At 40.7% G+C, this 21151-nt stretch overlaps 1 protein-coding gene across 1 annotated transcript; it reads right to left on the bottom strand.

Annotated features, from left to right (window-relative positions):
• Window positions 1-1056: 1056 nt before the first annotated feature.
• Window positions 1057-19701, bottom strand: LOC121526477 (synapse differentiation-inducing gene protein 1-like). Its single transcript, XM_041813092.1, has 4 exons — window positions 19333-19701; window positions 13952-14443; window positions 2472-2609; window positions 1057-1813 (listed from the first exon to the last, which is right to left on the bottom strand). The coding sequence occupies exons 2-4, from the start codon at window positions 14375-14377 to the stop codon at window positions 1655-1657; spliced, it is 723 nt and encodes a 240-aa protein (XP_041669026.1). The 5' UTR covers window positions 14378-14443; window positions 19333-19701; the 3' UTR covers window positions 1057-1654.
• Between the last annotated feature and the right edge of the window lie 1450 nt (window positions 19702-21151).

Below are 21151 nucleotides of genomic sequence, written 5' to 3'. Positions count from 1 at the left end.
CCATTTCTGTGTAGCTTTTTCTGTATGTTTCAGGTCATTGTCTTGCTAGGAAATAAATCTTCTTCCAAGCTGTAGTTCTCTTGCAGACTGAATAAGATTCTCCTCCAACATTCATTACCCTTTACAAGTCTACAAGAAGCATCCCCACAGCATGATGCTGCCACCGCCGTGCTTCACAGTGGGGGGTGGTGTGCTTGAAGTAATGTCTTCTCTTATGGCCAAAAAGCTCCATTTTGGTCTCATCAGCCCCAACACCTTTCTCCCACTAGACCATGGAGTCTCCCACATGCCTTATGGTGAACTCTAGCCCAGATTTAATGGGTTTTTGTCAATGGTGGCTTTCTCTTTGCCACTCTCCCAGAAGGCTTTGCCTTGTGAAGAACAGTTGTTGTATGCAGAGTCTCTCCCATCTCAGCTGCTGAAGCCTGTAACTCCTTCAGAGCAGTCATGGGTGTCTTGGTGGCCTCTCTCACTAGTATCCTTCTTGCACGGTCACTCAATTTGTGAGGACAGCGTGATCTAGGCAGATTTAAACGCGTCCAAACTGCAGGGGATGCTCAGTGCCTTGGAATTTTTTTGTATTCGTCACCTGACTTCTACTTTTCAATAACCTTTTTTCTGAGTTGTTTGGAGTATTCGTTTGTCTTCATGGTGTAATGTTAACCAGGAATACTGATTAACCAGTGGCTGGACCTTCCAGACACAGGTGTCTTTATACTACAGTCATTTGAGAGACATATTTATTGCACTCAGGTGTTTCCCATGTTTACTAACTGTGAAACTACCAGCACCAATTGACATGACCTCTGATGAATTAGGTCAGTCACTTTAAAGGGGGTTAATATATAGGTAGTCACTTATTTTACTTTACACAAATCTCTAAAAAAATTAATTAAAAGCAGAAATAAATCCCTCTTTCAGTCTAAGTTTATTTGTTAACAAGGCTTCCATCCACATACTGCATTTTGTCAGAGAAGCTGTGTTCAGAATCACCACTGTTTTCAAAGAGACTTTAAAAAGGCGATAAAAAACAGCAGACATCTCATGCCAAATTTATTTATTTACTTTATTTACAGTACACAATAAAGACAAGTAACTGCTCTCACAATTGCTGTGCACTTTTGTGTACAATGTGAGAATCGCCAAAAAAGGCTCCACTTCTGTTAACCAACCAAATTATTCCTTTTAAAGTAATTACACAAAAACCCACTAGCTGACTGTTTTTTTCCCCAAGAAACTCATTTACAAAGTGGATTAGACACAATCAGTTATCGCATTGACAGAGAATACAGCTACTATTAAGGTAAAATAAAACTCCTGTCAACAACTATGGTAGAAGGTAGGTAGTTCTTCAATTTAATGAGCAGTTTTTTCATAGTAGTATAGCACAGTCTTTGTGGAAGAGCAGTCATCTTTCTCTGCACTGTCTGTTCTTTTTTCTCACTGTGGTGGTGGAATACCTTTGTGGGAGTGTTTCATCCCAGAAATAAAGATTCAGCCGGATCAATATGCAGTCCAAGTGATGCTCCATCCACTCATCTCTCTTTCTGGTTTGGTCTTTTTCTTTTTGCAGACAGCCCCCACTGTCAGGAGAGTTGAAGACATCTGTTCAACCCAGTCTGTTTCTTCCCCGTCTTTCTGAGCAGCTCCAGCGTTATACGTGTCCGGGTTTGGACAGGTAGGCTATGAGGGCCACCACCACCCCCACATACATCCCAGTCCCGACTGTGATGGAGAGAGCGGCCAGGAAAAGGGCTCTTCTGGAGCTCATTCCTGCTCTGGAGAAGTCTCCCTTAGAGATGGCCTTGCCAGTCTGACAAAAAATAGAAAAGTAGAGAGAGAGAGCGAGAGAGAAAGAGAGCGAGAGAGGGATGAGCTGGTGTGTTACTCATCAGCACAGAGTGTATGAGTAGGTGTTAAGCCTCAGTTAAAAGAGAGAAAACAAGAAATGCTCTTGGGGAGCCATTAGTAACCATGGCAATTAGGTCATTATACCTCTGCTGACAGTGACAAATGTGTTGTTTGGGTGTTTGGGTTTCCTATCAAAAATGAGTCTGGCCTTTATTCATTCTTTTGACACATTATTTTATGTTCCACTGTAATTGTCTCTTCAATTACTGTGGACGATATCACAAAAAGTGCTCCGATATGCTTCATTTTAAGGTTGCAGGTTGGAATTTGACAAACTTAGAGTGGGTTAAAAACTAGGTCTCAGCTACAGAGGTAAAAATAAAGTAAGTGCATGGCTGAGGCAGAACTTACCATCAAAACCTCAATGTTAATGCTCTACTAAAAGACTGCATAGCAGGCCAAACCCACTGTTGGTCAATCACCTGAAACAACTGTGAGGAGGGTCGCAGGGGGGAAAATGGGCTGCAGGAGCACTAGTCTGAGTGCCTGCGCGTACTGACCTTAACTAGAACTCATTTTAATCAGAGTTAATGGCAGGCTCGAGCTCTGTGAGCCTTTACCTTGTGAGAGTAGTAAAAGGCAACGATGCCCAAGGGCCAGAAGCAGCAGAGCATGGAGAAGATGGCAAGGCCCAGATAGTCTCGAGGGGGCAGCACGATGAAGTTGTCCTCGCTCTCACTGTCACTGGAGCTGTCACTCTGGAAGACAGCAGAATGATGAAGATTAATTAGAGTCAGAGAAGAAGAGGATTATGCTTATACTTGACTGGATGCATTCATATACAGTACTGTGCAAGAGTTTTAGGCATGTAGGATTCTAAGGGCCAAACATGCCATGACCAGGGGCATATATACTATATATACTTTGTAAGCTGATCTGCAAACATTTTGCCACAAATCAAAGGTCTTTACAAATGAATGATGTGAAAAGGTAATAATTTCAAATCCACTAAATTTTAAATTATAAGTGCTTTAAGCCAACTAGTCTAAAGGTAAGAAAACAGGAAAAGTCCAAATTAGGACTGAATCACAGAGATAGTGGGTAAACAATATCAAAGTGATTTATAGAGTGTGGCTAATGTTAGCAATGCATACAAGGCCAGCCTTCGTTCCTCTTTCCAGGTAACTGTCCACATTTCCATGCTACCTGTCCATTACTTATTGCTTCAGTTATATTCCAACTGACATATCTGTGTGCAACTTTACCCCCATTTTCTTAATCAGAATAGTGCTAAACCCTGCTCTTTCTACTAGATGCTATCGATGACATCAGTTCACCATTGTTTACATTAGTATTAAAAGCATTGGGGTTCCATGGAAGTAGCTCATACCTTGAATGGCTACTAGTGTCAGGTGGTTACATTACAGTTCAGACCAAGCGGCAACCTTCAGTCCTGAAAAATGATCCAAAAGTTCGGTTAAGACATCAATTTCAATATGGAAGCCACTGTGGATTTGCTTCAAAAGCTGTTTGAGTCTGCCTATTGTAAGAAGACAGCTGATGTCACACAGGCTTTGTCCAATTCTTTCTACTGTCTATGGTTTAGACTGAGCATTTGGCTGAGATTTGGGCTGGAACTGATGAAAAATATTAAGAATTGGGTTGACTGATAATTCTGGTGCCAACTGCAAGGGAACCAGATGCTTAATCATTCAGTTAATTGTGCATACCCAACAAGTTGCAGACAATTTGTATCAATTTGAGAAGATATATATTCAAATATTTTTTTTAAACCAGCAGAGGGCACTGTCTGATTTTGGCTTATCTTGTTCAATGTCAGTACCTGATGATTTAAAAAAATATAGATAGCTTTGTTAGTCATGTGCCTAAGTTCTAGGCTTGTAGGGTGCTAAGGATTCATCATGGGGCCCTATGTGCAACAGCAGGGGCTGTGGACTGGGAGGGGTGCCATTTGGCAGCCAAGGTCAAGCAAGACAGCATCTCATTTGTCTGGGCCTTTTAGCCCCTGGTTATACCCCCAGACATCACTGGCAGTTTTTAGGCAATTGGGACATCTACAGCCTGACCAGTGGCTCATGGCAACCATACTACCCACCTGGACGGTACCGTAGGATTTTTCCATGCTCCTGCTAACATACAAGGACATCCAGAGCACGACCGGGCTTGTGTCAATCCTCATCCCAGCCCAGTGGTGTCCTCAGGCTTACTCGCCAACACACACCTTACTTCAGTCTCAATTTTTGATCCAAACATGCCAAAAGGTTCAGCACAGTACTGTAAATAAGCTCATAATAGAACCGTCTTTTTAAAAGTTGGGAAACCAAAGAATTTATGATAAAACTGTATCGTAACTTAGTTTTAGTATTTTAATATCATCTCTCAAGTTCAATTGTAACTTTGCCATCCACATGTTGTCAAAGTTAGACTAAAGTTGACTACATTAGTGTTTAGATCTCTACTTGGACCATAATGGCGCACAGATGGTGGTGAAGAGTCTGATGTACTTTGGGTATAGATTATTAACTTCTGCCCTCCCCAGGTCAGTATATATCTATCCTTGTTCCACCACCACCCAGGAAAGGATGTACTCAGGCAGCTAGAGAGGATTTGGTGCTTCTGTCAACACCCATGAGCGGCCTGACAGATAACACAGGATTAACGGATTGTCCCATCATTGCCCGGTGACAGGGGAAACAGCAAGGAGGCAGTGTCGTTTATGTGCTAAATTGCTTCGACGGCAAGCGAGACCTCCACCAGCTCTGCTCGATACCGCCATTGTCTTTCAAGACTGCCAGTGTTCAACAAGTTCCCGGCAGTTTTATGCCTCTACACTGAAACTCAGGGCCACAAGGGCGGAGCAGGCTAATGAGTGACAGATTGGATGCCACTCTGGGTACATTGGCACATGGTGCCTGCAGTGAGGATGGTGATGTGACTGCATGGTGACCTTTAGAGGATGCTGCCATGGCTCCCTCCACTGTCCCAGACACTGAGTGGTTGTTTGTCTGGATAAATAGCCCAAAGAAAGAACAGGATTCATTTGTTAGTCTTGCTGCCTGTAGGGATCAATCAAAGCAAGAAAAGACGGCACAAAATCGAAATCAATATGTAAGGCAGGAACTGAACCAACCATTTTAGAGGTAATTAAAGAACAGTCAGAGAGGCAGGCTAAGAAAAGAACCATACATGTTCACTGATTTACCACCTAATCTGATCTACATTTGCCAAACCATGCAATCTAATGTAATTATCTTGAGCTGTTTTGGGACTGTTTCTGTGTAGAAGCCTTATTTAGATGTTAGAGGGAAACAGAGGACAGCAGTGCTATGCTATCTAAACAATTTCCAAAGGCCTGCCTTGGCCAAGGAAAGATTATGAAGTGTCCTGTTATCTGCTTTATGAACACCGTCCACCTGGACACCCGGTGTGATCCATCAAAACAGCAGCTGGTCATAACCACGTAATCTGACATCGCATGAATAAACCTGCAGGCAACAAAAAGCAGTAATCTCCTTTTATCTTGGTAGCAGGACCTGATAACAGATCTGAGTGGCTGGTGCATTCAGTCCTACTGACAGCTGGCCTGACATCCAGTCTGGCTGACTGGGAACACCATCCCAGTCTGGTCTGAAGCCAGTATCACTGATGGTGCTTCCACAGCTCCTTTAACAACCCCGTCACTGCTTTCTCCCAAGCCTTGTTAAAGTCTGAGGGGCGACAGTCGACTCCCAAACAGGGCACACTCCTGCACCATTAGTCTGGGCTGTCACTGTGAAATCATCCACACACTCTTGTTACTTTGTTACCTACAATTTATTTTCTCTGTCACTCAGATGTCAAACATTTGTGGTGAAAAGGAGCTGTGGGATTATATTATTAAAGCTACACTACCAAGGGGCACATCCCCACTTCTTTGACTGGGCTGCCCATACTGGGACCTCGACTTATGCAGGGGGGATGTGGGCTCAGTTAGGACTCATTTAACATCTCTACCTCTACATTGAGGAGTCACACAGTTGTGTACATTCATAAATTTGAAAACAAAGGAGAAGCTGTCTTTATTCAGCACTGATGCTTAATTGTCTTAAGACTCAAAAATATGATTTTTCATGATATATTTTGGGGTTTTTATGCCTTTATTGACAGAGGAGGATAGTGGACAGAACCAGAAACAGGGGGGAGAGACATGCAGGAAAGGAGCCACAGGCCAGACTTGAAACTGGGCCGCCCACATTCACGGGGTGTAGCCTTAGACCATCTGCGGCCCAGAGGGGGTATTTTCAAGTCACAAAAAGTACCATTTAAAGATAATTAAAAGCGTGCAAAAATCCAACAGCGTGTTAAAGCACGACTAAATGATTGTTCTGCCTCTGACTGAGGTTGTCATGTTCCAAAATTTTATACAGTTTCAGCAAAAATCAAACAATATCAATACCTGTTTTATACCACAACAACAAAAAACAAGCCATTAAGTTGGTAATTTTTTGTTTTTAACCTCAAATCTGGCTGAACATATGTAGTTTTCAAGGATTCTAAACTTTACAGTACAATCTGTTAGAGGAGTTGGCAAAAAATGATTCATATCAGCATCGCAATAATTATTTTTTAAGGCTCTGAATGGATTCAAATGTCCAGAATTTTCTTTTATCCTTGGTACATTTTTTTACATTAAGCCCATCTGTCTTCATTAAACATTATTGTTAAGGCTCTTTTTGGACCCGACAATCCCCCAGCACAGCAAAATCCTCAGTTTTGATTCAACTCCCACAGTGTTAAAAGCAAAACTTGTTCCAAGTTTATATAATTCTCATGGGTTCTAAGTCAAATTTACACTTTGGAAAGTGTCTATTTTAACTCTCTTATAGTGTTAATTTTTAACACACAGTGCTATTTTTCTAACACCCTGGGTGTTAATCTTAATCATTTACATTTATTACTGGATAAATATAACATACTTTAAACTACTAAGATGCCCCCTAGTGTTGAACATCTGTTGCAAGGTTTGGTGTCCTCTGGTAAGTATGAAGCTGTAAGACAAATGTAAAGCTAGAGAGCACTCTTTGATTGAGAAGACCTTACCAACCTCAACTTAAACCCACTTATTTCCACAGGAGGACAGTCACTTTCTCAGTGGATTCACTGATGCAAAGTGTCTAACATGAAAACAGCAGCAATCCATCCGAAATATGAGCAAAGGAATCCAAGCAGTGATCACTTTAAAACATCTGAACACATACTGCATGTATTCTGACCTTATTAAAGAAACTGATTCTCAACTTTTAAAACGTCATTAATACGTTGTGTGAAAAAACAAAGTCAGTTTGTTCACATTAACTTTGTTTATCCTGTGTGAATGCATCGCACCAAACACTGACGTCACAGGTTCATTCATAAATTATCAGAGTTCCACAGGTAACACTAATCCTGAGTGAATAGTACGACAACTTTAACAGTAGAATCCTGGCTGTCTCTACAAAACACCTTGTACCATGTAAAACTATAAACAAACAGTGTCTAAGCTCCGCTAGTAATAAGTCTTGACTTTATTCTTGAGATTTTGACTTTGTTCTCATCGTTCCAACTTTAATCTCGTAGTGCATTATTTTTTCCTTCACTTCTGGCCCTAATCCTCTCCTGTACTGTAAAGAACTTTGTGGCCAAGTAAACTCTTTCCTAGCATTAATGTCTCAGAAGTCACTTATAAATTCTTAAAATTGGCAAGCCAGCAGCACTGTAGAGTTTTAATAGTGTCACCAGTTAATCCAACACCAGTCAAACCGTGACACCAGTTCCATACATCAGACCAGTTATTATGATAAAGAGGTGACAAGAGTTAAAACTTCTGGCTGTATAAATAACATGTAATAGTGTTTTATCACTTAATACAATATTTAACATGAATTAATCTTTAAAATATAACTTCAATGGTAAGTAGTTATTGTAAATGACCTCTAGCACCACCTTCAAGACCTCTGGGGCCCACACTTTTGGAAGCACTGTTCTAAAGGAAGGATTCACCGCTATGGCAGATAAAGGGGTATGCTACCTTTCTGGTTTAAGCTGTTTTAGTGATTTAAATACTTTCCCATGTGCTGATTAAGTGACCAAAAGTACTGTTTTCAGGTGTGTTGAGAATAAAAAGTGAACTGCTACAGTCTTGGTTCAGTGGTAGTTTCCCTCCAGGCCTCCATACAGTCACATGACCGAAAGCTATGAGTTTTGAACAGACAATAAAACAAGATCCGTTGTCTGTTTCTTTTCAGAAGACCTGGGCTCCTACAGTTTCATCAATAACTAGAAAAGCACTCGGACAGCGCAGACCTCCGCTATTAGCCCTATCTCCCAATAGTACAGAATCCTTTCAAAATTCCTGAAACCAGACGGTGATCCGGATCACTCCCAAAATTGAATAAGTTCTTCCTTATGCCATTTCTGACATTTCCTGAAAATTTCATCAAAATCCGTCCATAACTTTCTGAGTTATGTCACTAATAAACTAACAAAATTAAAGTTTCTGATTTATGATCATTTCCAGTTTTTTTTATAAGTTTATGATGAAGTTATCTGGCTTTAGCCACATATTTTATTCATATTTTAATATTTCTTAATTTAAGAATGATGAATGTTTTCTTTGTTTAAGGTTGTTCTCTGTGAATTTTTATTAATGAATCAGCTGATTTTTTTTTTTAAAAAGCTTCACATGGAAAAGAGAATGTTTTTTGGGGGCGCTTTTTAATGTTTAATTATTTTTTTCTTATGACTCAACAGACTGGAGGCGGTTAAATTTTTAGCATTCGATGCCATCCCGCCTGTCATCACTATAGTATGTCTTTTTGTTGACATTGTGCAGCAGTGTTATTGGTTTAATTAGGGCCATCTGCTAGTAAAAAAAACAGTTTTAAGTTTAAAAACCACAGAATCTACTCTGTAATTTAAGGATATGTCTGAGGCTTCTACAGCCCTATCTCACCTATCCTCTGTCTTCTAAAAATAGCCACACAGACAGAGTCACACAACAATGGAAAGTAAAGAAACGCAGGTGTTGAGCAGAAAGTCATGTATCACAGCTGGAAAATCCAAGCACTGTTCCCATCAGCTTCATCTGCTCTTTTGATTTGACGTGGAATAACTTCAGCTCCAGGCTCACCTGCTCCGGCAGCCTTGCATCAGCACAGTCGTTCTTAATACCCTCACAGCACGGCATTACTTATCGCATTAATGGCAGTCACCGCCGTGTCTCTATCCATCTACTGAGCCTCCAAGTGACAAGAGCTGGCGCAATCATCAGCCCGGAGAGGTCGCTATACTTCTTTCTCTGCCAGCTCAGAGCCCTGGGTGTTTCAAAAACGTCCCCGGATGAAATTAGATTTTTAGCACTTCTGAAAAGACTTTACTCTTTCTGTCATGGGCGAGAGAATCATAGCCCTAAAAGAACAGGAGGCCTCATAGATTATATCAGATGTGTCACTTTCTTACGATGTAATTATAAAACAAAAGCGAACAATTACCCCACAATAAGACTCTATTAAATTGACCATTTAGAGAACAGAGTGAGAAGTGAGCGTGAATCACACAGGCAGTCTATTAAAATGAAATAATAAGCTTCACTGTACGCTCCATGACTCACTTTCCACTGAGAGATGACTCTGACAGCTACAACTAAGTGCTGTAGCGCGTTTAATTTCATAAAGGAACTCAATATTCTAATTACTCTGTCAAAGACTGCCACACAGCTCTCACTTTTATCAGTTTTCTCCTTAATGTGTGTACTTAGACTAATTGGACTAATTCCATTAAATATGTAGCAGGTTTGAGTACTACTATTTCTGCATCAGACTACTACTGTAATATGTTTATAGTGAGGTTAGGAAGTTTTAGACAATGTAATATTTTCAAACTATTTTTAAATCATGATTTCAAACAACAGTAATTGTTATTTCAAAGGGAAGATAACATGGAAAACCTGCTTTTGAGCATTTTTGCACACACATTTGGGTATGTGGAGTTTCTACTGACCTACAAACAAAGAAAGAAGCGGACCAAGTCCTTTGTTCATGGTCGGCCTATGTCTGAAAACATGACCACTGGCGTAGTGGTGGTGTAGTGCAGGGTATACACAGTGTCTCTTTTTCAGTATAGGCTACTTGTTTCAAGATCCTCTCTCTCCTAGGATGGAGAAAGCAACAATAAGTCATCTGAGCACACTGATTCATTGCATTGTTACAGATTACCCCCAACTGCAAAATCTATACTCACATAGATGTTTGTGGGCTAGGGGTGATCATAAAATCTAATTGTATATCTATCTATCTATCTATCTATCTATCTATCTATCTATATACATATAGATAGATAGATAGATATACTAAAGGCCCATTTTTGGTAAATGGACTTGAGCTTGCAGTATCTCAATGTATCTCATTCAAAATGCTTCCATACACATTAAAGGTCACGTATTTTACCTTTATAAGACAAGTTTTTATTGGTCTCACAGGTCCCTAAAGCATGCCTATGAAGTCTGTTTCTGAAACAACACTTCTTTATAGGATTTTTTATGTGTAAAAACTCCTCTGTTTCAGCCCTGTTCAGAATTAACTGTTTCTGTGTCTGTGTCTTTAAATGTTAATAAGCTGTCTGACTCCGCCCCTCTCAGGAAATGGATGTGGCTTAATGGATGGGGCTCTCCTGATCCAGGAGAGGAAGATGTATCGTTCTTCCAAGTAGGGAGGGCCAACCGAACCTAGAGGCGGGGCTAACTCCCCATTTGACATCATGAGAGGAAAATCTGAGAACGACTTGTTTCAGCACACATTTTCTGAAAGGTGGAGAAAGACAGAGGGGGAGGGAATGGGTTTTATCTGATTGCGGGGATTGTGGATCATTTTGTTCGAAAAGCTTAAAAAAGTGTATTTTGTGTAATATGTGACCTTTAACACGCCACTGACACAGCCATGGGAGCAAACTAGGGTTAAGTGTCCCCCCCAAGGACACATCAAAATGTAGCTGTGCAGCTGGGGATTGAACCCATGACCTGGTTGTGAGGCATCTGACCCTACCCACTGAGCCATGTAAAGAAGGTCTTACATGTCTTTGTTATACAGGGAAGTTATCCTTGCCCTGTATAATAAACAATTGGGTAGATTTAGAGTATACCCACTTCTCCAGGCACCACTACAGCACTGGTCATTATAACAATACCTGCTCCTCATGGTATCTCCCTCACCACCATGAAGGTCCCAGAGAACAGAGGGGTGGGCAGGGTCTTAAAAAGTATGAAAAGTTGATAAATCAATCTAGTAAAAACTGAAGCATTTAAAAAGAATCAAAAAGTCTTAAATGCAAGATCTTAAATCTTACGGCTGTTTTTTGTATTTGTCAAAAAAGGTTGTAGGCAATTTTTTCTGCTTTTGTTTTTTTACATTTAGTTTTAGGCATAACTGAGATTCTCATGGAACTCCACCAGATCTGATGTCAGTCTGCACGCTTGTTTATGTACTGGCCTTTGGTAAAATGACTATGTGACTGAGTGATGGTAAATGCATGTTTCTGGAGAGGTGGTTGCAGAAGAGGCTGGGGCTGATACTTATGAATACTTAACAGGTTTTCACAGATATAAAGCAGATTTGCATTAAAGCATTTGCCAGGTGTAATACTAGCACAGAGTCTTTTATAGATACATACAGTCGCAAATACACTTCCATTTTCTTGACTATTGTCACCTTTGTATCTCAAAATCTGCACGAAACATGCACATACCTGTGTCACCAATGTAACTGGATAGAAATTTAAGATGCAGTGGGGTCTTAAAGTATAATAAGAGAATCTTGAAAAAGGTTAAAAAGTATTAGATTATCTGTGGGCGGGATTAGAAGGAGCATTTAAAGAGATGGAAATCAAAAGTGAGGATTTTGAGAAAGGCTGTTCAAAGCTGGTTTACACGGGGTCAGAAACCCCCTCTGGTGCTTGAGCCATATTATAGTATGAAAAAAGCACACCACGGGTTGTTTGTATATACCACAGAGGACTGTGTTCATACTGTGGACTGTGGAAAAATGGTATAATCTATTAATATGACACTCCAGATAGGCCATTTACATATCTGTGGCATGGGATTAAATTCAGATGCATCTGGGCAACATGTATGATGTTTTTTTAAGGGCAGAACATTTCAAAAAGGAAGACAGGGCTTGATTGGATGAACAATCTGTCACATTCATTGTGGACATATTAGAGCATCAAAATTTCTAATGTAATAGGCATGCACCTCTGCCAAGGAGTACATCAGGGGTCATCAAGTACATTTGCACAAAGGCCAGATTTAGTCTCAACAGAAACTCTGGGGGCCAGATTTTCAAATACACAAAAATTAAATGAACATTTTGGTCTGACTTAAATATTATTGCAGTAGTATTTGTATTTTCCTTTAAACTACAGGACATTTTTAGTCATTACCAGTGAGATCTGTCCCTGTTATCTATAATGCAGCAGGCCACAAGGAGACAGGCCTGACGACAGGATTGGCCGGACTCCTGAAAATCAGAGACAATGGGCCTTCCCTAATTGTCATTTAGCACAAATTAACCAATTTTGACACTTTTAACCCCTTTTTGATACTTTTGGCCCCTTTCACCCATTTTTTACATGATTTTAAGCCCCTTTAAACCACTTTTTCTGCATGTTTTATCCCCTTTGTGCCACTCTTTTATCCATTTTTGCCACTGTTTAACCCCTTTTATTACTTTTTTTTTAACAATTTTTGCAACTTTAAAACCTTTTTCCCACTTTTAATCGCAATTGTTGATACTTTTGGCCCCTTGTTGCCTCATTAGCCCAATTTTTGACAGATTTTTAACCTTTTAACCACTTTTTCTGCATGTTTCATCCCTTTCATGCCACTCTATTTTTAATTTTTTTCTACTTTTCTTCAATTTTTGTCCCTTTTTAACTTTTTAATCCTTTTTCTTTACTTTCTTACACTATATTTTGTTGTTTGTAACCAATTTTTGATACCTTTTGCCCCTTTTTCCTCTTTTACCATTTTTTGACACATTTTAACCTCCTTACACAACTTTTTTCTGCCAATTTTTGCAATACTTCTGCCAACCTTAACCATGTTTTAAATATCGAATAATTTTGACAGTAAATTTCTGTAAAAACAGATCAAATGTTGTCATTCTAAAACTATTTCAATGTTAATTGTTTGTGGGATTGATTTAACAGCTGCAGAGATTTAAAGCAAAGGGATACTCTTAAAATCTTCTTTTCCTCCTTTTCTGAATTTAATGATCTTTTGGGGGCCGGACAGGAAGCTTTGGGTGACCTGATGTGGTCCCCGGGCCGCCAGTTGATGACAGACAGCTGTTGTCGGTGTTCACTACCAGTGGAGTCAGTTTCTGAGACAAATTCTTGCCAAAGCTGATCAAAAGAAGATGAAAAGCATCTCTTCAACCAAGAAAGGTTTTCAGTGTGGTTCTGATAAAATTATTCCAATAGCTGCATTCATGCTTATCGCTTCACTGGCTGTCATTGTTTACAGGCTTGCAGTCACTTCAACTAAAACACTCCCGTAGCTACTGCCTCGCTCTCAAATGATGCTTATTAGTGCAGTCATCTCTGGCCTGGAATGAGCATTTTAACTTCAATCTGTGCAAAATGTATCTGCCTGATGGGAGACGTGGAATCTGGTCAGTCCATTTGCTTTGAAAGGTTAGTATGATCTATCATCTACCCAAAAGCAGAAAAGCTTTAAAAATAACTTCAGACCTTTACTCGTGTTTGTAACAAAAAAAGCTGTGAAGACCAAAAGAGAGGAAGCACTGTTCCTGACTACATAGCACAATGCTTCACCAAGTGTTTGTGCAGTTTAAACAGAAGGGCAGACATTTACTTGAATTTTTGGCAAGCAAGAAGATGAAATTGCCCCTTAGGTACTTAGGGCTTGTTGTATCTTTGCTGTAGTTTCGTAACGCATCAATATGCTTGGATTTTCATCAAAGTATAAAAGCTGTTATCTAATGTACATCACCACTAAAGAAGACAAATAAGCTTTTTCATTTTTTTTTTTGATGTAATGTCTGACCTCGTATTCTGGTCCCTGCTCCTCCTCAACATCATATGACACCGTCAAGATCTTTGCATCCTTCTCTTCTTGTGTGCTGTCCGGATTGTTTTCCGTCGAAACTCCGCCCACTACAGCGTCCTTACTCTCTGTGAACGTGGTCTCAAAGCTCTCACTCTTGGAGTCCTTGCTGTGCAGACTCACATCATCCTTGTACATGATAAAGTTTGGCCTGTAGAAGGCTTCCACAGCCAGGTGCAGGGACGTAGCATCCAGGTACTGCTGAGTCTTATGCTTGCTGTTTGTTCCAGTGTAGTAGTAGCCGATGAGGCTGTCCTGGTAAGGCTGGCTCTGGTAGTCGCACTGGTATCCCTGGTAGTCGTTGTGCACCACATGTTTGCTGGTTTTGTCGAGCAGGGGGTTCTGGAGCTCGCTGAGGCTCTCCATGATGACACGCTCAAACGTCTGGGCAATCAGAGGAGGAGGTCCAAAAAAGGTTTGGCGGGCTGATAGCTGGAAATACAAGTAAAGGACAGTTTTAGCTTAACTGTATTAAAATAAGCTGTATCTGAGAGTTGTTAACTAGTCAAGCTTTCTGTGATGTGATCTACAATGTGAATTCAGAACAGGACATATTCCATCTTGTTTGCATTCCTCTCACAAGCCAGTCTGAGCCATAAAATCACCATCTGCTGTATGTTTAACTGTTGCATCTCACACCTCCACATTCATATCAACACACAGGGGGAAATCATCTTCCACACAGCTTGGATGCCTATATTGAAAAGCTGGGAAAAGTGAAGCAGGTGCTGCTGTACTTTGCACTGCATACCGATCATGTTGACTGCCTGTGATCTGGCCTCGCTGAGTTTAACTGGACGTCTTTAAAATTAAACTGAGGAGGGAAAGAAATAAAGAGGAAACTGGTAAAACCATATTGGTTTATGGTAAAAACAATTCTTAAGGTCTTTGCACACTGACATTTTTTATGGATTCATAACCCTTAGCCAGCAATTAAAATATGTGATCTAGCGCTGTGTGCATGTAAGCAATGGGTAAATGCATGTTCTTCTGAAAAGTGGTTGGAGGAGAAGGTGTTGGAGCTGAGGCTGATACCTGTTAACATTTTACAGGATTTTGCAGCTCATATAAAAAGCAGCTTTGCAGTGAAGCTTTTACCAAGTGTAATACTAGCACAGAGTCTGTTAATGTTAGCACTGTTAACATCTCAAAGAAAGTTTTATGTGCATATTACAATAACACACACTGTCTTTATTTTCTTTACCATGCTGTCACTTTCTCAAAGAGTGTCTTGAAAAAGGTCCAAAAACAATGTCTGCAGTGAACTCTTAGTGTGAGGAAGGGACAGAGAGAGAGAGAGAGCGGGAGAAAGAGAGCTGCAGCCGCTGCTTTGCATAGTCAGACCACTTAGAGGGAAGCGCAAAAAGTCGAACCCATTCATACAACAAAAACAGATTCACTGGGCAAAGGCCTTAAAGGCCCTGTGAAGTGAAATCCAAACTTTGTCTCTTATTTAAGCAGGGTAAATATATGAGTCCATGACATCACTGATCTTAATGAGAACTTACCTCACTCCTCTAATACTGCAATAATATATGTTAATCTCAGTACAGTCAGTTGTTAGCTGATGTCACTGCCTTCAATGTAAACGGCTAGTTACATGCTATTTTTTTTGTTCAATGTAAGGTAAATTTCCCAGATCTACCAGCCTTGGTGGCCTACAGGCCATTAAAGTATCATAACTGAGAGATTTGTACCAGAAAACAGTAAATCTAATCCCCAACTTTTGTCTCTCTACTCTGAGCCAGGCACGTGTGGTCTAATCAGAAACATTTTCTTTTTTATTTCAGTTGACTATTTCCCTTGAGTGGCCATGGCTTCAGCTCATTCAACCAGCACACCCACACCATGCTAGAGCAGATATTACTGCCTCATTTTTCATTTTTTTGAAGCTTAATTTTAAAAACTTTCAGATGTTAATCATGGCTGAAATTTGACCTGGTGGTTCATAACACAGTGATCTGCCATACAACAAACCTAAAATACAGATTTTTTAAAATTATTTTACAGGGACTTTAAGGCAACAAGGTCATTGTTGTGGCATTCTTTCAGAATATCAAAAATGCCATCACAGAGCTTTAGGCAGGGTCACTTCAATCTGACACGAATAACAGGAGATATGATCTGGTTCAAAAAAGGGTTTAATGACAAAAATAACACATACGCTGTCACACAGTAGGAAAAACTATGTCCTCCAGTGCCTCAAGCAGCTCCCTCTGTCATCTCTATATCCATGAAGCATGTGATGTCACTCAGTCTCACAAAACTTACGAATTATTAACATTCGTACGAATGTACCCGGGCAACTCTCTGTAAACTTAGGAACCATACATTTAAATACTTTAAAAAAAACTGCCTTTAGGTGGTGGCTCTCAGTCATCTATTAAGAGATTGTGTGACATGTTGAGTATCTAGGTCACAATATTGTGTTATACAATTAAAAATGGATACAGAGTTGCACATTTTAAATCACTTTAATAAAAATCTGTTTTACCGTACCCTTTTCAACAAGCAGACAGTGTGGAATCTCTTGCTAGATGTCATTTGCTGAAGCAACAGCTCGGTTTATCTGTCTACGTTGAATGTGCACCATCAAGAGCATTACAGACTTGTTTATTGATGTGTCTGCAGCGCTCTCAAATTCCCTTAAACCCACCTGTGCCATTTTTATACTAGTTTCTGATCCCAGCTCCACATTTCATTCTTGTTTGTTTACAGGATACCATGGCAACTAAAAACAGCTTATTGTGCTGTAGCTGATAAATACTGAGCAGTAGCTGATCATACTGCATTATAACAAAGACGAAAGAGAGGAGATGGACTGTCAGCCGTTGAATGAGCTGAGGAAGAGGACGGAGGGTTTTTTTTCCACCGATCTAGCCACTGAGGAAATGCACTTCAGTATTTTTGGGTCCTGGCAAGCAGGATAGATTTGACGAATTGTATTATCATCTGCAGTCATTTATCTTACACTATATCAGGGCTGCAACATATATTCTCCACATGCTACAAAAAAATGTGTTTTTTTACTTCATAGCACTAGTGCGTGACAGACACAAATTGTGTGTGAGGTGCGCAGATGCGGACATCAGTCACATAGGCTACACATTTTCAAATGAGGCATTAGGCTTAACTTGTAGCTACTTGCCTTTCATAGGCTTCAGACTCAACTGGGCTGTTATTGAAAAGTATAAGTCGGGGGGATGGACACAAAAACATTTCAAGGCACTGAACATGCCCTGGATTTCAGGTAAATCCATCATCAAGAAATGGAAGGAATTTGGCACATGTGTAAATCTAACTAGATCAGGCCGTCCTCACTAACTGAGTGACCGTGCAAGGAGACTAGTGAGAGAGGCCACCAAGACTCCTAGACTACTCTGGAGGAGTTACGAGCTTCAGCAGCTGAGATGAGAGAGACTCTGCATACAAAAGCTTTATGGGAGAGCGGCAAAGAGAAAGCTACTGTTGAAGAAAACTCATCAAATCTGGACTAGAGTTCATTAAAAGGCATGTGGGAGACTTCATGGTCAAGTGAAATGAAGGTCTTTGGTCTGATGAGACCAAGATGGTGCTTTGACACTATGTTGGTGGACACCAAACACTGCACATCACCACATGCACATCATCCCCACTGTGTAGCATGGTGGTGGCAGCATCATGCTGTGGGGATGCTTCTTGGCTGCCGGTCCTGAAAGGCTTGTATGGGTGGAGGGCAAAATATAGGAAAATCCTGGAGGACAGTCTCTGCAAGAAAACTACAGTTTGGGAGAAGATTTACTTTCCAGCAAGACAATGACCTGAAGGATGCGGCAAAAGCTACACAGAAATGGTTTAAAGACAACAAGTAATGTTCTGAGTGGGCGAGTCAAAGCCCAGACCTCGATCCAATACAGAACTAGTGGCTGGATTTGAAAAGAGCTGTTTGGGCCTGATCCCCGTATGACCTGACAGAGCTTGAGCAGTTTTGCAAAGACGAGTGGAGTAAAATTTTAGTGTCCAGATGAGCAAGACTGACTGTGACCTATCCGCACAGACTCAGTGCTGTGATTGAAGTCACTCATGTATGTTACATATTTTCATTTAATTGACATTACTTTGTAGAAATCTGTTTTCACTTTGACATTAAAGAGGGTTTTTTGGGGGGTATTTTTGGTCAAAAAGCAAAATTATATTAACCATGGTTGATTTATAAAATCAATAAAAGGCTAAAACATCCAAGGGGGTGAATACCTTTATAGGCACTGTGACATATTTCATGCCTAGCAAAATGAAGCAGTGAAATCTGTGTTGTAATTCAGTCTGGTAGGTATCAGATGTGTGGGTACCGGGAGCATGTCAGTACTAAAATTTGATACTCATCCCTACATATAATAGAAAACTGCATTGTTACATCCCTACTGTTGAACATGCCCATTCTTGCATAAGCATATGCAGTTGTTTTTCTGCACATTTAGGAGCTTTTGCCCACAACGGCTCAAGTGAATCTTTCAGTCTTCTCCCTCACAGTAATATCAGTGACTACAGCCAGCTGCATCATGTTTCTAAGTAAGAAGTGAGCAACGGAGATGAAATATATTTTTAGAATACAAATATTTTGCACAAAAGATATAAAAAATGTACACTGTCCTAAATGTAATGCTTTCTAGGCCTGCAGAGAATAAATGTAGATCTCCAGCAGACCTTTAGCCTCTGTGGTCCCGAGGGAACAACAGCCTGTGCAGTGACTGTGGGTCCCAGAGCTGCTTGGAGTGGAGTGGGTAAAGAAAAGTGGGCCAGGCAGTGCCTCAATCTGAGCCCACTCATACCAAAGACTTAGGCTCTCATATCTCACACACAGTGTCCTACAGTCTCCTTCCCCACATGCCTCTGAGGCTGAGCCGCTCTCTAGATAACAGGGAATTCCATTACACACTACATTACACAACAAAAACCACATCCCACAAGCACAAATAATTAATCTGACAAGAGAAGATGTGCACTTAGAGCATGTGACAAAGGCTGGTAAGACCCCACAATTATTAATGAGCACGAGCGCATACACCACTACTCTCCCTGTCTTTGTCCTGTCTTTTTACTACAGTGAATGTCATATTTATTTAATCTTTATTCCTAAAGACACACAACTGTCGTTATTTTGATGACATCATGCTTTGTTTTGCCCCAAATAACACTGCGAAGATTTGAGTTATAATTTAGTAACTTATCACCGGGGAGATCCTCTTGTTTGCGCTGAAGAAAAATCAGATTAAAGCTACAATTTCAAAATAAAATACTATCTTTGTTGTTGTATTCGCAAAAAATCTCCGTAACCATCTTACCTGTGGTGTCAAATCCTCTCGCAGCTTTGCTCAGCATCCTTCCTCGACGCAAACTGACTCGACTGAGACCCTCCTTCCTACTTCACGTTATCAGTTTGGGTAAACTGCCATCGTATCGCAACGTTTAGCCTAACATATGGCATCCGTGGAAAAAGGAAGTTATTCCGCGCGTGCGAGGGGGACGGACTTTGCCCGCGGAGCTGTGCCCGCCATGGCACCGCAGCTGCATCTGACAGGTAGATCTTTACGCACAGTGTGGCACCGAGATCAGGATCCAAACAAGTCCGGCACAGGCTCAGCTGACTTCACATCACTGATTGGACGGAGGAGGCGCGCTGTGAACTCTAAAACCATGCACACGGATTTGGCATAAACTCTTCTCGTCTTATTCCTCCAGCCTGCTGTCTCCTGTGCTGACTGCTTTTACGCCCCCCCTTCCAGAGGTTGTTTAGCCTTGTTGCATAAGCGGAGAGGGTTTCGAAAGAGCCTCAACGCATCCTGACTGAGTTTTGAATCGCATGAGCCAGCAAACTCATCTGAAGTAATTGCATTGCTTGTGTAACTTGCACAACTGAATTGCACTTAAAGTGTTATTCCTCCCTGCTGAGTACGCCCACCACATGTACACACCAGCTCAAAAACTCCACAGCTCATTTTTCACAAAGCACTCCCTCTGCTGCATGAAATTTAGAATTCCCCTTTCTCATATTATTTTATCTTTTTGATTGCAGAAAAATGTGCCAATCTACCTTAATTTCCTCATCCCTGAAGCAATGCCTGACTCTGAATGTGTTCCAAAAATAGCTGAGGAATAAACCACTATTAAATTCATTGCACATTTATATTTGATTAATATTTCAGGCGAATCCCATGCATTTATCATGAGCCTGCCAATTTGGTTTGTGCCTATAACCCCTCTCTGCTAAGCTGCTTATGATTTCCGTGCCACAATTTATCATTGTAAACACTGTTTACATAACATTAATATGGATATATTTCCCATGCAAGCAAATGGGCTACATAACAAATTCCACCCAGGAAAAGCAAGCCTCATTTCTTTTTATCCCACTGGAGAATAATCAGGTCGTAACTACAGTATTTAGTGTTGCCTTGCATGGTTTAGACTCATGTAAAACACTAAAATAAGCATCTATCAGAGGCTGTAATGCAATGCCAAGAACTAAAAGACTGATATACAGCCTGTGAGCAGTGGACACATATCTTATTCAGAAGGAGCACTCTGTTCCACAGGCTCATAAAAATGTCTGGAGTTAATAATGTGCAAGCCCAGGCTCTGTCACTTTCACTGGGAGATATGCATTAAGGTACTGATGGACACTTTATGGGGGAAACATGGGGCTGCATTCATAAGACCGTGCACACATGAGCCGCGTCTCATTCTCCTCCTCACAGAGTCACCTTGTGTTCACATGCAAGAGGCGATGTGGCATAACAGCCCCGGCCTCTCCGTGATGGATACCACTCCCTCAGGAGACAAGTATATTACAAGAGGGGGCGTACGAGGGGAGCAGAACCTGCAACCGTTTATCCTTTATTCCTGCTTCTCTCTCTCCATCTATCAGCTTTCGCAGCAGGATTCGGAAAATCATTTTCTTAAAAGATCTATGTCCAAAGAAAGATCCACATCCAGATCTAAAATGTGCACCTTACAGGCTTTACATTACTTAAAGAGAAGAGAAGATTTCTCCTCGGACCATGCCGGCTCTTGTCTGTAGATGGACTGTGAATATTTATGGTCCTCACTGTGCCCTTTTTTTCTGCTCCATTTTCCGCTCTATATTTAGGCACTGTGTCACTA

The sequence above is a fragment of the Cheilinus undulatus genome, linkage group 18, assembly GCF_018320785.1.
Source record: "Cheilinus undulatus linkage group 18, ASM1832078v1, whole genome shotgun sequence".
Taxonomy (NCBI): Eukaryota; Metazoa; Chordata; class Actinopteri; order Labriformes; family Labridae; genus Cheilinus; species Cheilinus undulatus.
This window is presented reverse-complemented; position numbering and strand designations above follow the sequence as displayed.

Bases quoted from the DNA above. Each gene is read 5' to 3' on its own strand.
- LOC121526477 (XM_041813092.1), bottom strand. From the start codon at position 14,377: ATGGAGAGCCTCAGCGAGCTCCAGAACCCCCTGCTCGACAAAACCAGC. The intron at 2,610-13,951 runs GTCAGACATTAC...GCTGTCTTCCAG, and splicing joins AGCAGGGACCAGAATACGAG to AGTGACAGCTCCAGTGACAG. The intron at 1,814-2,471 runs GTAAAGGCTCAC...ATTTTTTGTCAG, and splicing joins CCTTTTACTACTCTCACAAG to ACTGGCAAGGCCATCTCTAA.